We start from the raw sequence: 13,448 nt of genomic DNA on the forward strand, positions 1-13,448 counted from the left end.
CAAAGTCATGTGATATGTTTCTTTTTGTGTTGTACATTACACACATTTTTTTGTATAACATCGTTTGTGTTACGGGTGCCCATCACCTACAGTACCTAGAAAAATCTGTTTGGTGTAGGGTTGTCCATCACACACACTTTTTATGTGAAAACGTTCGTGAAAGGGTGGCCTAACGCGCAAAGTTGTCGACCAGAAGTCGTGTGTGTTTGTTCACTGATCCAACATGCGAACTTTCCAAAAACCATGTGATTGTTCTCATGGTGTTGTCTGAGAAACAGTCTGCAATAGAAAACCCCAATAAGCAGCATAATCGCTCTATTATTTATAATCCAGTCACTAATCAAATTGACACTTCATATCAAGCACACAATATATTTCATATTCGTACTACGGTAACCAAGATTTCATAATTGAAATACATCAAAGTACAACATCATATAGACATATACTACCTAGCTACATAATTACACGACAAGCCCAAGTTTCACATGCAACATCTAAAACCTTTGCAAAGTAGAATCATAGATGGTAAATAGACAGATGAATCTTGTCTATAAAATTATTGAAGTGGAAGGCAAATATTGAGCCTTCACTGAAGTCAATGTTCCTTGCACCACTAGGCCAGTACATGTGGATGGTTGCACGCCCATCCTTCATCGTCTTGAGAAAGACCTCAAGATTATACCATGGGTGTTTTATGAATATCTTCCTCGCCTATTGACCATACGGGTGGTTTGAGAGGTACTCATCGATGAACACCTTTGGAAAGGGTTGGAAACAAAGATATTCATAAATTTCATTTCGAATAATTGAAAAGTCACGAAGGAAAAAATACAAGGTAAAAGAGATCGTATCATCCTATAGTTGAATGATGTCTTCTTAATTATGCACAAATTTTTGTTGTTGTTTTTGGCCGCAAGTTTGTTTATCTTCATAATCTTTGTGAATTTATTGATTTGACTTATATTCATGAAGCTCTCATTTACTCACATGCAAAATGGGTCGAACAATGGGTATAAACCTCTTATAACAGGACCTACATGTCGAAGACAAAACCATTAGAAACTTAAATATTATAATGATTCCTGCAATCGCACAATAATGAGCTATTAGCCAAAGGATCGTGAATGTGCAAACCTCGATGGTAAACTTTAGTGCCTCCCATTGTTTCCTCCTGTAACATATTTAAGATAGATATTGATCAGGTTATAAGTGAGATTTGGCATGCTATCTATAAAAGATGTTAATGAAAAATAAACGCATTGCAGACCCAACATATTAATTTCAGCCACATGGAAAAGCCAAGTGTGCTAAGAACTATGAAATATAGCAATTGTATGTTTCACATGTGTTTAGTATATCCAAATATGATTTACTTATCACATGCATAACAATACAAAATTGTACCAACAACAATCGAACATCACATTGCAGATGATCACCACAAATTAACCAAACAGTTAACTAAGCATCACATTGCATAATAGAACATACTAGAAGGTCATATTGCATAGTAGCATTACATTCGATATTTCACTAGAATTTTTGATGGAAAGGAAGGAGCAACACATGTAATAGGTAAACGAAACATGCTAAACATGCGTAGCTAGATGAACATATGCCATTAGTCATTAAGCTAAAAACAAGATATTCCTTGTCATCAAAGATATCGATAACGATGAGCTTGGAAGAGGGTGAGGCCTCCACATCCTAGGTGCCCTCCTCCTAATGCTGAGTGGCCTAAGCCTATCCGGGCATGAACTTGTCGGATGTAGAGCTGTGGAAAGCACGGGCATAGCGAGAAAATAACTCGTAGTCTTCGTCGAAGGCACCAGCGGAGCCCACAAGAAAACACCATGAGCTATTGTTTAGAGGAGCAACCGCGTGGGGGCGGCCATGCGTGAGTTGTTGAAGATTGCCTCGACGGTGAGGTGCTGCTCCAAAATCTAGGGGTCGGCACTGATACGTCTCTAAAGTGTATATAATTTATGAAGTATTCATTCGAATATTCTACAACTTTCATATACTTTTGGCAACATTTTATATTATTTTTGGCACTAACGTACTTATCGAGTGTCGACTGTTAGTTCTTGTTTGTTTCTGTTTTTTGTTTCCTGGAAAATACATATCAAACAAAGTCCAAACACGAGATAAAATTATGGAGATTTCTTCTGGAATATATGCGAATATTGGAAGAAGAATCAACATAACACGGTACCCGAGGGAGGCACGAGGTAAGAAGTCATGACCAGGGGGTTGGCCGCGCCCTGTTATCTCGTGGCTCCCCCATAAGTTGGTTGGGACCCTTCTTCTTTTCCAAGAAATATATTTTTTCTATAAAACTCCCGTAAAAATTTCAGCCTGATCGGAGTTACGTATCTACAAATATTTAAGAAACATTGAAGGGGTAGAAAACAACACCGAAAACATGAGAGAAATAGAAAGAGAGATCCAATCTTGGAGGGTTGCCATGGAGGCCAATGACCATAGGGGAGAACCTCTCCCCATATAGGGAGATCCCAAGGTCGGAGAGTGTAACAGCCCCAATGCATCCTTTCCCTTTTTGTATCTTTCCTTGTATGGAAAACTATTATGTTTAAGGAGAGTGGAATAAGATTGGTCTTGACTTCATTTCTGTTGCATCATGGCATCATGCATAACATCATTTGTCTTTTGTCTTGTTCTTCTTGAGTTGCACCTTGGTGTTTCAAAGATATTGAATGTGTGAGTGTGACTTCGTGAGTGTAGTGTGATTGGGTGCAACAAGATCTCAACTCAAAACCCCCTTCTTGCACCATAGTTTGGAAATCCCTCCTTTCCAAATTATAGTGGAGGCAGCTTTAAAGTTTCTGTTTTTCCTCCATCAAAAAGTTCCTTCCCTTCAAAAAATTATCTTGTTAAATGTGGAGTGCATCCCCTCGGGTTTTATTTTATTTCCCTTTTGGTTTTAATTTAAACAGAGCCTTATTTCAAATAAAAGGGATTTATTTTTGCTCTCCTAAAAATGGCCAATGTATTTTTATAAATTGTTTTTAGCAGACCAAATGTATTTTTCTTTTCTTCAAAACATTTTCTAGTCAGCCCCAGTAATTATTCAAAAGCCTCTATTATTTTTATTTTGCAGAAAGTATTATGCAGAGAGAGAGTAGCCGGCCCAATTGCTGTTTGATTTGGCCCAAGGCCCAGCTGGCGACGCCCTTCTTCCTCGTTTTGACGTCGGCACTGTACGATGCCATGGCAGCCACATATCGTGCTTTTCCGTCGGTTAGAGAGCCCCTGGCTTGAGTCTCGAGCTATAAAGCAGCCCGTAGACTCCCCTAACCCTAGCCTCGCCGTTTCCCTCCTCCTCTCCCACTTAGCACCGTCGGGGGAGTCCCGAGCACCACCACCGATGCCATGGCCGGCTCCTGCAGCAACTCGTCACCAGCGTAGCGTTCTCTTCTTCCCAACTGGACCAGGAGCACGCGGATGTCAAGGGGGTTCCGTTCCCATGAAGATCAGACGCCAAGATCAACGTCCACTACGTCCCCGACGATCGATTCTTCTTCCACCTCTCACGACCTCTTCTTCAGCAGAATCATGCCGTCGATGCTGCCGTACCTCTCCATCGTGCGAGCCCTCTTCTTTGACATCTCTGTGAGCGCGCACCCCCGCTTCCCCTTGCCTCCTTTCTAGCCGCCACCGTGTTAGGCCGAAGGACACCGGAGTTGTACTGTTGTGTAGCCGGAGCTGCAGCCGATAGGGCACAGCGCTGCATGCATGCATGCTTCGGCTAGGTAGAACCCCTCTGCATCATGGCTGCGTAGCATGGCGTAGTAGTTCCCCACATAGCACCCGTGTGTGTGTGCCTCCGTTGCACTGACGAGTTCGTCGCCAGCTCCTCTTTTCTAAGTAGGGAAGGCACCCCCTTTATTTAAGGCAACCAGGGAAGAACCCCCTTTCTTGGGCGATCCACCCCACTAGCCCGACTAGTCGAAGCGCCGCGCAATGACCGTGAGGTCTTGGGTTCGAGTCCCACACGCCACCCTTTTAATTCTGTGCTTTTGTTTCTCCTGTGTACTAATTGGTACGTTTTTATAAGTGGAGTGGTGCCCCTGTTCTAGCAGAAACACTACCCTACCACAATGGCAGCCGAGCCACCGCAGCGTAGTAAGTCGAGGGTTCGAGCCCCTTTTTATTTGGGGATTTTTCCTTTCTTAAGCTTGCCATCATAGATAGCATAGGTACTGTTACTCCCCTGCTAAAGATGCCAACCGAGCCTAGCTTAGTGGTGCTTGCCTCTTTTGTGTACACAGAGGTGGTGGGTTCGACCCCCACTACTCCCTGGCCACTTGTCATGCACTAGGTGGCCACTGGTGGCTATGACCAGTGGGACCCCTTGTCATATTAATATGTTTGAATTTTTGTTTGTTTGTGTGGTATTTCCTATTTGGAATATATCCAGGCACACGCCTCTCTTAGAACCCTAGTATTTCTTAGAACTGGTCATATCAGACATGCATTCTATTCTATGCAAAATAAAATATAAGTGAAGACACCATATCGCACTATCCTCAAAACCCATTTCGCTAATCTGCAACCTCTGTAGTTGTGATCAGCGGATAAACATTGTACAGAACTATGGAAGCATAAGTAGTCAAACAAATATGATTACTTTTGTCATGGTCATACATAAAGTACATGGTTAGAGAACGAAGATGTACCGTGCTGCACCTAGAAGTGAAGTTTGAATCATTTTCACGGGTCAATGGTACAATCCTTAATCATATGAACATACTTCTATATAGTAACCAAAATGCAAGAGTTAACTACGGAACCTCTAAAGATTATTAAATATGAAACATGATATTTGTACTGCACTTCAAAATGAACAGCAGGGACACAACTGAAAAGAAAACCTATTGTTGCATCGTAGACCAAACTAAGATTGTCATGTTCCAAGCTTCCTAATAAATATGGTGATCAGGGGGGCTGCAGAAAATTAGGAACAATAATATATGGATTAATAGGCCCGAGACATTAATGGGAGAGCACATACAACATATAATCAGGCTGCAAACAAAGTTATAAGAAAGATGTGGAGAAATATCTTTAAGATGCTAAAGGAAAGTCTAATTACGTAGAAGAAACAATACACAATAGGAAAATGATCACAATTCACTCTCGTGCACTGAAACAACAATGCATACACATCTATTCCTCCCAAATCATAGTACCTTAATTTCAGAAAATAATTACCATTACATCTTATTTCAGAAAAGGCAATGCATACGATCCTTTTCATTACAACTATATAATTTTTACATTTTATGAATAAATCAATTAAATATTAAGCATCCTAGGCTACATGAGAAAGAGTGGCCGACACAGCTTTATACACAAGAACAAGTACACATCTTTTGAAATAAAATGAAAAGAATAACAGGCACATGTGATGAATGATAGACACATCTGTCATTTCATGTACTTACACATTATGTAAGGCAGAGGTCATGATTTGCACATATGGTAATTAACTTTAGGAACTTTATAATCCATCCATTTCTAGATCATGCACTCAGTTACACTTACCTGCCCACATTGCATTAGTAATTTTTGTAGACATATTTAGTTATCTCAGCCTTATCAGTCAAATTTAAACTGCACCATCTAACTCATCTGATTAGACTACTGACAAAAGTGATCGTCTCGACCGCTGCCCCGAGGTTGAATCCCCCAACTGCGCTCCGGTGCCAAGGTACTGGTTCATAAGTCTACTGTTCAGAGATCCATATTTCTTAGGTGTGTGCCTGATCATTGCACTCGCGCTGGGTGATGGTTCGTCTTTGTCTAGACGGACTGCTTCGATCTTGTCGATCAACGACGACGAAGACCATGACGCCGAAACCGGGGGAGATTCGGGCAGTGTGTGGTCAGCTGCCGACCTCATCTTCATTGATGGACTTGCCAAGGTTCGCTTGTTGCCGAATAGGGAGCTCACCTTGGAGTACCTCTGCCTCAGCGGTGTCGGGGTAGTCTCGACATGGCTCCATCTCTTGACGGAGTCCACCGAGGAGGTGTCATCGTCCGATTCCCTGGAGAACGAGGTCGTTCTCGTTCTCGTTCTTTCACTGACGCCTGACGCATCAATGCCCGCATGGAGGAAAATCTCAACATATGAGATTCTGAAAGAAGTCCCCGGGCTGCCCACAATGTGGTGCATCTTCAGTTGAGAAGCAATGGCGGACCTCTTCTCGTGATCCCTCGAGTTCGAGATCCCGCCGGCCAGAATCAGCTCCTTGATGAGTATCTCAGACGATGCAGTGTGCGGCTGCTTCTTCAGTAAATCCAGCGGGGTCATGCCGTTGCTGTCACGGACGTTCAGGTCAATCGATGGCATGGTCATCAGGAGCTCAACGAGGCTGGAGTGCAGATTACCAACCACTGCTAGGTGAAGCACGGTTCTTCCATCGTCGTTCTGCACGTTGATTACATCGTTGACATCCATGATCGATCCAGAGACCAGATGCTTCGTGAGCTCCATCTCACGATTAAGCCTCCGGAAGCCAAGAGTTCTGAAGCCAGTCAATGCCATATGGAGGAACGTGTCACCAACTTCATTTCTAGCTGATATAAGTGATGGTGATGTAGTCATTAGGGCTTCCACCACCGGTAAATGACCTCGGAACGCTGCTATATGCAACGCTGTATTCCCTTGCTCGTGTACATAGTTGACGATGTCGAAAGCAACAATCTGATACTTCACAACCTGCAGTAAGAATGTGTTAGTACTGTGCCCAGCAGTTGCTAAAAAGTCCATTAATAGGTTCAATGACAAATGAACGTGATGTTGCAGCAAAAGAATGATAACTCTCACGGTGAGACACCATATGTTTTAGGCTTTGTTCGGTTCCACCGAAAATAAGAGGGATTGGCATGGATTAAATCCCATCTAGTACAAATTCCACCCATTCCCCTCCAATCCACCTCAATCCACTTGGACAGTGGATTAACCGAACAAGGCCTTAGAATGATAATTCCCACGGTTAGATACCGGCACGGACTATAACTATAATAGTACTTCTAAAAACTTGTTAGCAACTAATCTCAGAGTTAAATGGATTTAGCCCTGCTCATCGCCACTTCGAGTCGATTAATGCTGTTGAACTCCCCCTTAATTCAATAGTTAAAAATTACGTATCTATATATATTCTATATCATGAATTTTAATTTGAGGCCTCTTATACAACAGAGAGACAAGTAAATGGATCACTCATAGGAGCTGTGGTTCAGCGAGTCCGGTGTGATGCTTAAGGGTTTCTGTCCAGATGGGGCTTCTTTTCAGCGTGCACCGAGCAGCGTACACGGCAGACGCTGCGAGCAGCGAGGGGCGCACGGTGACCAGCTCGTATTCCATGAGAGCCATCTCGGCAAAGAAGAATATCATGTTTGGAAGCTGCATTCATTCACAAGAACAGGAGGAAAAGAAGTTCAGCACTACGTAGGACGCAAATTCCATGTCAGACAGGGACAAGTTCAGAGATCAGAATCAAAATCCATGACCAGTTCTTCTCACCTCCTTGTCGCCCCCAGCGGCCTTGGCAAACCGCACCAGGGACGGGGTGGGCACCGTGAGGTTTCACGCCATGCTGTTCAGGATATTCTTCTCCATGGACAGGATCTGCTGCCTCGAGTAGGAGTTATCGGCGATGGATATGAAATCGCCTACCTGCAGACAACAGATACTTCAGATTCAGAGTTCGTTCACAGACAAACATGAACATATACTCGAACGAACAGGCGATCGATGGATCCAAGGGGGGTGAGAGAAAGTGTTTGGCCATACCTCGGGCGCCATATCCCCTCGTACTTGCAGGCGATGAGCATGGCCGCGATGCCGACGAGCTGCAGCTCCCGCCGGGCCACCCCTGTATCCACTCGTCGGCGGCGCTAACTCAACCTTCCCTAGATTCTCTAATTGCTTGGATGTGAAAAAATTGAAGGAGGAACGAACCTGTGGTGGTTGTTAGATCCAGGACAACACCTCCTCTGCGTCGCCCGTCAAACCACCACCCGGCCCCGGCACCACCGGCAATAGCCCGACACCGTGATGCCCCACCCAAGCCCCGGCGAGGCGGCCTCCATCCTCGGAAGCGAGCAAGCCGACCACCATGTCGTCCTCCGCCCTGACGCCTCGGCCCAAGCGAGCAAGTCGGTCGCCGTATCGTCCTCCACCGCGATGCCTCGCGCCCATTCCCCATTCCTGAGCTCCTTCGGTGCAAACTCCAAGGCCTGCCACGACGCCTCGCCCCATCCTGGGCTCGGGCGGTGCGTACGCGCGCCATCGTCCCGGCCAAGGCCACCTTCGGCGACTTCCTATTCGCTATGCTCTCCCCGGCCCACCTCACCGCGCCCCTGCACGCAGCCGAGCCACTTGATATAGGCCCCACCGCCGTAGGATCCGCGCGGGGGCTTTGCCCGGAGGACGCGATCCGGCGGCGACGAGGGGAGGAGGAGAAGGGGGCGGCGCGGTCGCTGCACAGACGAGATGACAGGGGTGTGTGGGAGTTGTGGTGCGGGATGTGGGTGGGAGTCGTGGGGCGACGGGTGAACTGATGTGCTGGTTTCCTGTTTTTTTATTTTTTCGGTGCGTTAATTTTTCGGGTTTCATTAATGATTAACGAAGGCAATTTCATTAACGGAGTTTTGACCGTTGATTATGTGATTAGACGCTTCAGATCTGTAGTTGGATATGCCCTTTCGTGCTTTTATTAGTATAGTTTAAAGTGGAACCTTGCTTATGCCATACAAACATTGATTTTCTAGGTTGAGGTTGACGAGGATCCTGCTAAAGTTAAAACAGAAGATGATGGTGAAACCAAAAAAGAGGTAACGTTGTAAACTCTAAAAAAGAAGTCATTTTGCATCTCTTTCCTTTGAGCAATATTCTTGCCCAAATTGTACTTCATTCTTACATGTAAAATTGGAGATAATTTCTATATTGCAATGTTAACAGGTTAAGAAGAAGACAAAAACCGTTGTGGAGAAGTATTGGGACTGGGAACTTACAAATGAAACACAACCTATTTGGGTGAGAACTTTGAGACTGTTTATTGTGCTGCTTGTCTTGTTGATAATTTATAAGTATGTTTTTTCATTTCCAATTTTTCTTTTGAGAGAGCCTGAAATTATTTGTGTTGTTGCCAGCTTCGGACTCCTAAGGAGGTATCAACTGAGGAGTACAATGAATTTTACAAGAAGACCTTCAATGAGTATTTGGATCCCTTGGCTTCCTCACACTTCACTACAGAGGTACATCTCTTTGCATTCGATTGGTTCCCTTTCTGTTGCTTTTTATTGATTCAACAGTCGTCACCTTTATCACATCATGGTTGGTGTATCACATAATATCTGCAGTTGCTTTTACCTAAATAATATTCAGTCTAATTTTGTATCATGGAACTGCCAAAATTCAGCTACCCGCATAGTTGTTTTTTGAAATTATAGTAGCACTGCTATTTTTGTAACATAGTCTTGCGAGAGGCAATAATAAACTCTTATGTGAAAATGGTAATTCAATTGGTAATGTGATGGATAAGGATCTTCACAACTCACATTCAAGTAAATTGTGCTTGATCAAATTTGATACAGGGTGAAGTAGAATTCAGGTCAATTCTGTATGTGCGTGCTACAAAGAAAGAGGACATAACTGATAGGAAGACTAAAAATATCAGGCTTTATGTCAAGCGCGTGTTCATATCAGACGACTTCGATGGAGAACTTGTATGCATCATACTTGCTGTCTCATCATGGTTCTTTGTAAAACTTTTAAGCTGTCAATCTAATAGCTGAGATTTGTGATTCACCAGTTCCCAAGTTACCTGAGCTTTGTGAAGGGTATTGTTGACTGCTGCTGGTCACTGTCGGATGCTCGCCGCGTGTGCAACCTGTATTTCTGCAGGAAGAGAATTGTATTTCTGGTAAATGTTCTGATGCACATGTGGTTGGAAACATGGAAAATTGTAGATTAGATTGATGAATGAACAGACAGAAGTTAATAAGAACAAACCTGCAGGTGGCTCTTGACCTCATCATTCGTGAGCCCATCCACCTTCATCATCTCCCTGATTTTCTTAGGAGTGGCGACTGCATCCATCAATAGCAAATAAAAATTTCAGCACACCAACCACGAAGGAGGAAGAACATATATTGCTCAAAGAATTCCAACAATAAATGTGATTAACAAACTGCCCAACACCCACCTTGCGGGCCCCCGAGGTGCTGGAGCGCGGCGACAAACCAGCGGTGCAGGTCTGGCGACCAGCACCGCCTGGCCTTCCGCTGCGCCCACTGCTACTGGCTTTGAGCTCCAGCGTCCGTGACAGCGCTGCTGTCGGCACTCGGGGCGGCCATGCAGGGGGCGTCGATTGCTGGAGATGAGAGGGACAGCTCCGGGACTGCCATGGCCGCCGCCGCTGGCCTCTCCGATGATTTTGCTAAGTTTGGCAAGCCATTCAGTGGCATGAACGCATTGGCCACCTGATGCAATTGAGATTGACAACACAAGTTAGAAACAAGAAACAGGTTAATATATATGGTATCTGAAATTGACTTCTTCCGAGTATGAGCCAAGGAGATTAGGATTTTTTCCTTATGAGATGGGATGCAAAATCTGGAGGATAAACTGACATCTTCTTTTTAGAAGAAAAAATGACACATCAAAACCGCCCCCAAAAAAGTATGATCTGAAGATAGCAAGACAAAGCCATCTTGGAATATCAGTGATGCAAAAAATCCCTAAATGAAAACTGCAGATGAGCTGAAAGAGCTACTTTTCCTCCTTCGTTTCTGGTTTGTACGGTGATGTACACCTTACATTGTTGCTCATTGTCAATGTGTACCAAACAGGAAGGTAAAACATGTTACTGCAAGAGAGTCAATGGGCTACTTCCAGATTTATGATTCGACAATTTTGGACAAGCGAACATCTACTTCTGCTCTGCAGTTTGGAACATCAAGAATGCTACTAAAACTGTAAAAATAAAAGGAACATCAGGCTTGAAAGAATTGTCGCCACAAGCCACTCGGAAGGAAGAACTGAAAGTTGCCATAAGAATCACAGAGCGCGCAAGCACAGGTCGCCATGCTTACATTACAGGGCATGCTTACACAGATATGCCACCGCATTTATTCAGAGGATTATTGAGAGGATGATGATGGAAACGTCCTGGCAACGAGCGCACTATGGATGAACAATCGTTTGGCCATTCCCGGCATGGATCAGTTGGGGTTGAGCTCCTGGAACACGCACTCCCACTGGACCGTCCCATCGCCTACGCCGCCGCCGCTCTCGGCGTCCCTCATGGCGTGCACCGTCGCGGCGCCCCTGCTGCCGCCGCCCGGGCGCGTGGCCCTCGTCGTGGCTCCGACAGCGGGCACCTTGGGAATGGACCTAGTCCGCTTCGGCGCCTTGCAGTGCCTGAAGCTCGAACGGCCCACGTTGACGTGGCTATCGGGCTGGCGGGGTGAGGAGGAGGCGGCGGCCCGGGGGGCGACCGGGGCGAGGAAGAGGCGGCAGCCCGGGGGGGGGGCGACCAGGAGCGGGCGAGTGTAGCCACGGGGAGGGGGGAGGGGGAGGAGGAGGAGGGCGAGTCGTGGCGGCGGGGGGGGGGGAGGAGGCGGGCGAGCATGGCCAGCGAGGGATTGACCGCGAGATGTGGGTGGGCAATTAGCGCCAACGAAAACTATCTAGTTTCGTTAACAACGTTTTTAGACCCTTGATTAAATGATTAGACGGTTTAAATTAAGAGTTGGATCTGCCCTCTCGTGCCTTTAATAGTACAGATTAATAGCACAGATAAGTGATTTAGGATTGAGAGTAGTTTTCTTTTCTATTTTGTGGTAGTTTTATGCATGCAAGTATAGTGGTGTGATATATGATTTTGGGGTAGAAGAACCTAAGGAATCCAATGGTGGCATTGGATTTCACTTTCGAGTAATTTTGCAAAAATGCCATTTTGTGATGAGGTCGCATTTTATCAGTTGTGTAGTGATGGGGTTATAGTCCTAGGGTAGGGTCATAGGCCTGCCCTGTAGGTCCTACCCAAGGACTACCCTTCACAAAGGACAAGGCCCTTAGTCAGCTCCGACTGAATTAAGGACTCCCCATCATCTAGTCGGTAACAGGTCCTCAGCTGTCCAGTCGGAGACTAGCATTCGGAGGATATCAAGCTAACCAACTGGTTACCTCTCGGTACATCGTAACCTCCCTGGAGGGAAACGGTCGTATGTTTCAAGGTGCATTTATTAGCATTTAGGGCGTACGTTACCTGTAACGTATGCATTCAATCGCCACTACTCCACCCCTATACCGGAACCGTTGTGGAGGGTAGCGCACTCTTTATAAGCCACCCTCCCCCGCTGGTAGAGGGGTTAGCAACTCATTGTATTCCATATTTCCACTTGACAACAAGCTCCCTGAGCACTAAGACGTAGGGCTATTACCTCCACCGTAGAGGGGCCTGAACTCATACAACCTCGCCGTAGCTCAGGCTCTGCCCATCCTTTTCGTACCCTACACATCTACTGTCAGGCTTATACCCACGACAGTTGGCGCCCACCTTGGGGCAGGCGTCTAAGCGACTGCCGGCGAGTTTGCGACTACTTCCTTTCGTCATGTCGTCCGGTGGGGATTCGAGCATGGGTCACCAGATCTTCTTCGGCGCTCTCTCCTTCATCGTCGATGATTCGGCGTGGCTTCAGGATGCGCCCCTCGACGTCGAGGCGCTTCCCTGTCGTGGGGCTACGCACTTCCGTGCCGGCGCCCGCGGCATTCTTCTTCTCCAGCAGTCGGTTTCGGTGTCGACCTACACCGCCATCATGCGCCGCGTCAAGCGGTCCCGCCATTCGCGGCTCCAGCGTTGGGTGCAACACACCCAGGCGCGCCAGAACGCATCTTCACAAGTGGCGGTTCTAGAGTCAGTTGTGGTTGCCCCGCCATCCCAGCGCTCGGGCTCGGTTCCGACTGAGTTTCCTTCCGAGTACGCAGGTCGCGGGCCTGCAGGAGAAGTACACATGGCCAATTCCCATGAAGACCCCCGTCAAGCTGGCCAGAACGAGCACGAGATCGGCGAAGCATCCGGCGCGCGACGTCCACCTCGCCGTTCTGCCAGTCGGCACACTCGGGGAGCAACGTGGAGCTGTTCCGCACACCCCTCCTCAACTTGGTTGCAACTGCCAAGATAGCCGATTCCCTCCAGCCGACTGATTCAGAGGCTGGTAGAGGGATCGAGCAGATCCGAGCCCTGTTGCACACGGCGCATCAGCAGAATTCGGCGGTCTCCCAGTCGCACGACAGGATCTATAATAGTTCTGTTCATGCGAATACGCATCGGTCGGTCACAGCCCAGGTTCCCATCAGCGGCACACAGGAGGCAGCGGTTCCATAAATCACGAAGATCGCCGCCGTT

General features: G+C 46.4%; 2 protein-coding genes, 1 long non-coding RNA gene and 1 pseudogene across 3 annotated transcripts in view; 2 read left to right on the forward strand and 2 right to left on the reverse strand.

Annotated features, from left to right (window-relative positions):
- Positions 1 to 5,432: 5,432 nt before the first annotated feature.
- On the reverse strand, positions 5,433 to 6,514 carry LOC123448401. Its single transcript, XM_045125259.1, has 2 exons — positions 6,422 to 6,514; positions 5,433 to 6,347 (listed from the first exon to the last, which is right to left on the reverse strand). Exon 2 carries the CDS (start codon positions 6,338 to 6,340, stop codon positions 5,663 to 5,665), a length of 678 nt encoding a protein of 225 aa, XP_044981194.1. The 5' UTR covers positions 6,341 to 6,347; positions 6,422 to 6,514; the 3' UTR covers positions 5,433 to 5,662.
- Positions 6,515 to 7,136: 622 nt separating this feature from the next.
- LOC123448402 lies at positions 7,137 to 8,586 on the reverse strand (annotated as a pseudogene).
- Positions 8,587 to 8,990: 404 nt separating this feature from the next.
- Positions 8,991 to 9,879, forward strand: LOC123448404. The gene is made up of 4 exons (XR_006631731.1): positions 8,991 to 9,070; positions 9,187 to 9,291; positions 9,631 to 9,762; positions 9,849 to 9,879. It is a non-coding gene; the product is annotated as an uncharacterized LOC123448404 (long non-coding RNA).
- Positions 9,880 to 11,254: 1,375 nt separating this feature from the next.
- LOC123450403 overlaps positions 11,255 to 13,448 on the forward strand; it is a 45,701-nt gene continuing 43,507 nt past the window's right edge. Inside the window, exon 1 of the mRNA XM_045127679.1 lies at positions 11,255 to 11,504. Within this exon, the coding sequence (XP_044983614.1) occupies positions 11,255 to 11,504 (250 nt within the window). The remainder of the gene's footprint in view (positions 11,505 to 13,448) is intronic.

Source organism: Hordeum vulgare, chromosome 4H, assembly GCF_904849725.1.
Source record: "Hordeum vulgare subsp. vulgare chromosome 4H, MorexV3_pseudomolecules_assembly, whole genome shotgun sequence".
Classification (NCBI taxonomy): domain Eukaryota; kingdom Viridiplantae; phylum Streptophyta; class Magnoliopsida; order Poales; family Poaceae; genus Hordeum; species Hordeum vulgare.

Excerpts from the sequence above, each read along its gene's own strand:
- LOC123448401 (XM_045125259.1), bottom strand. The coding sequence starts at position 6,340 with ATGACCCCGCTGGATTTACTGAAGAAGCAGCCGCACACTGCATCGTCT.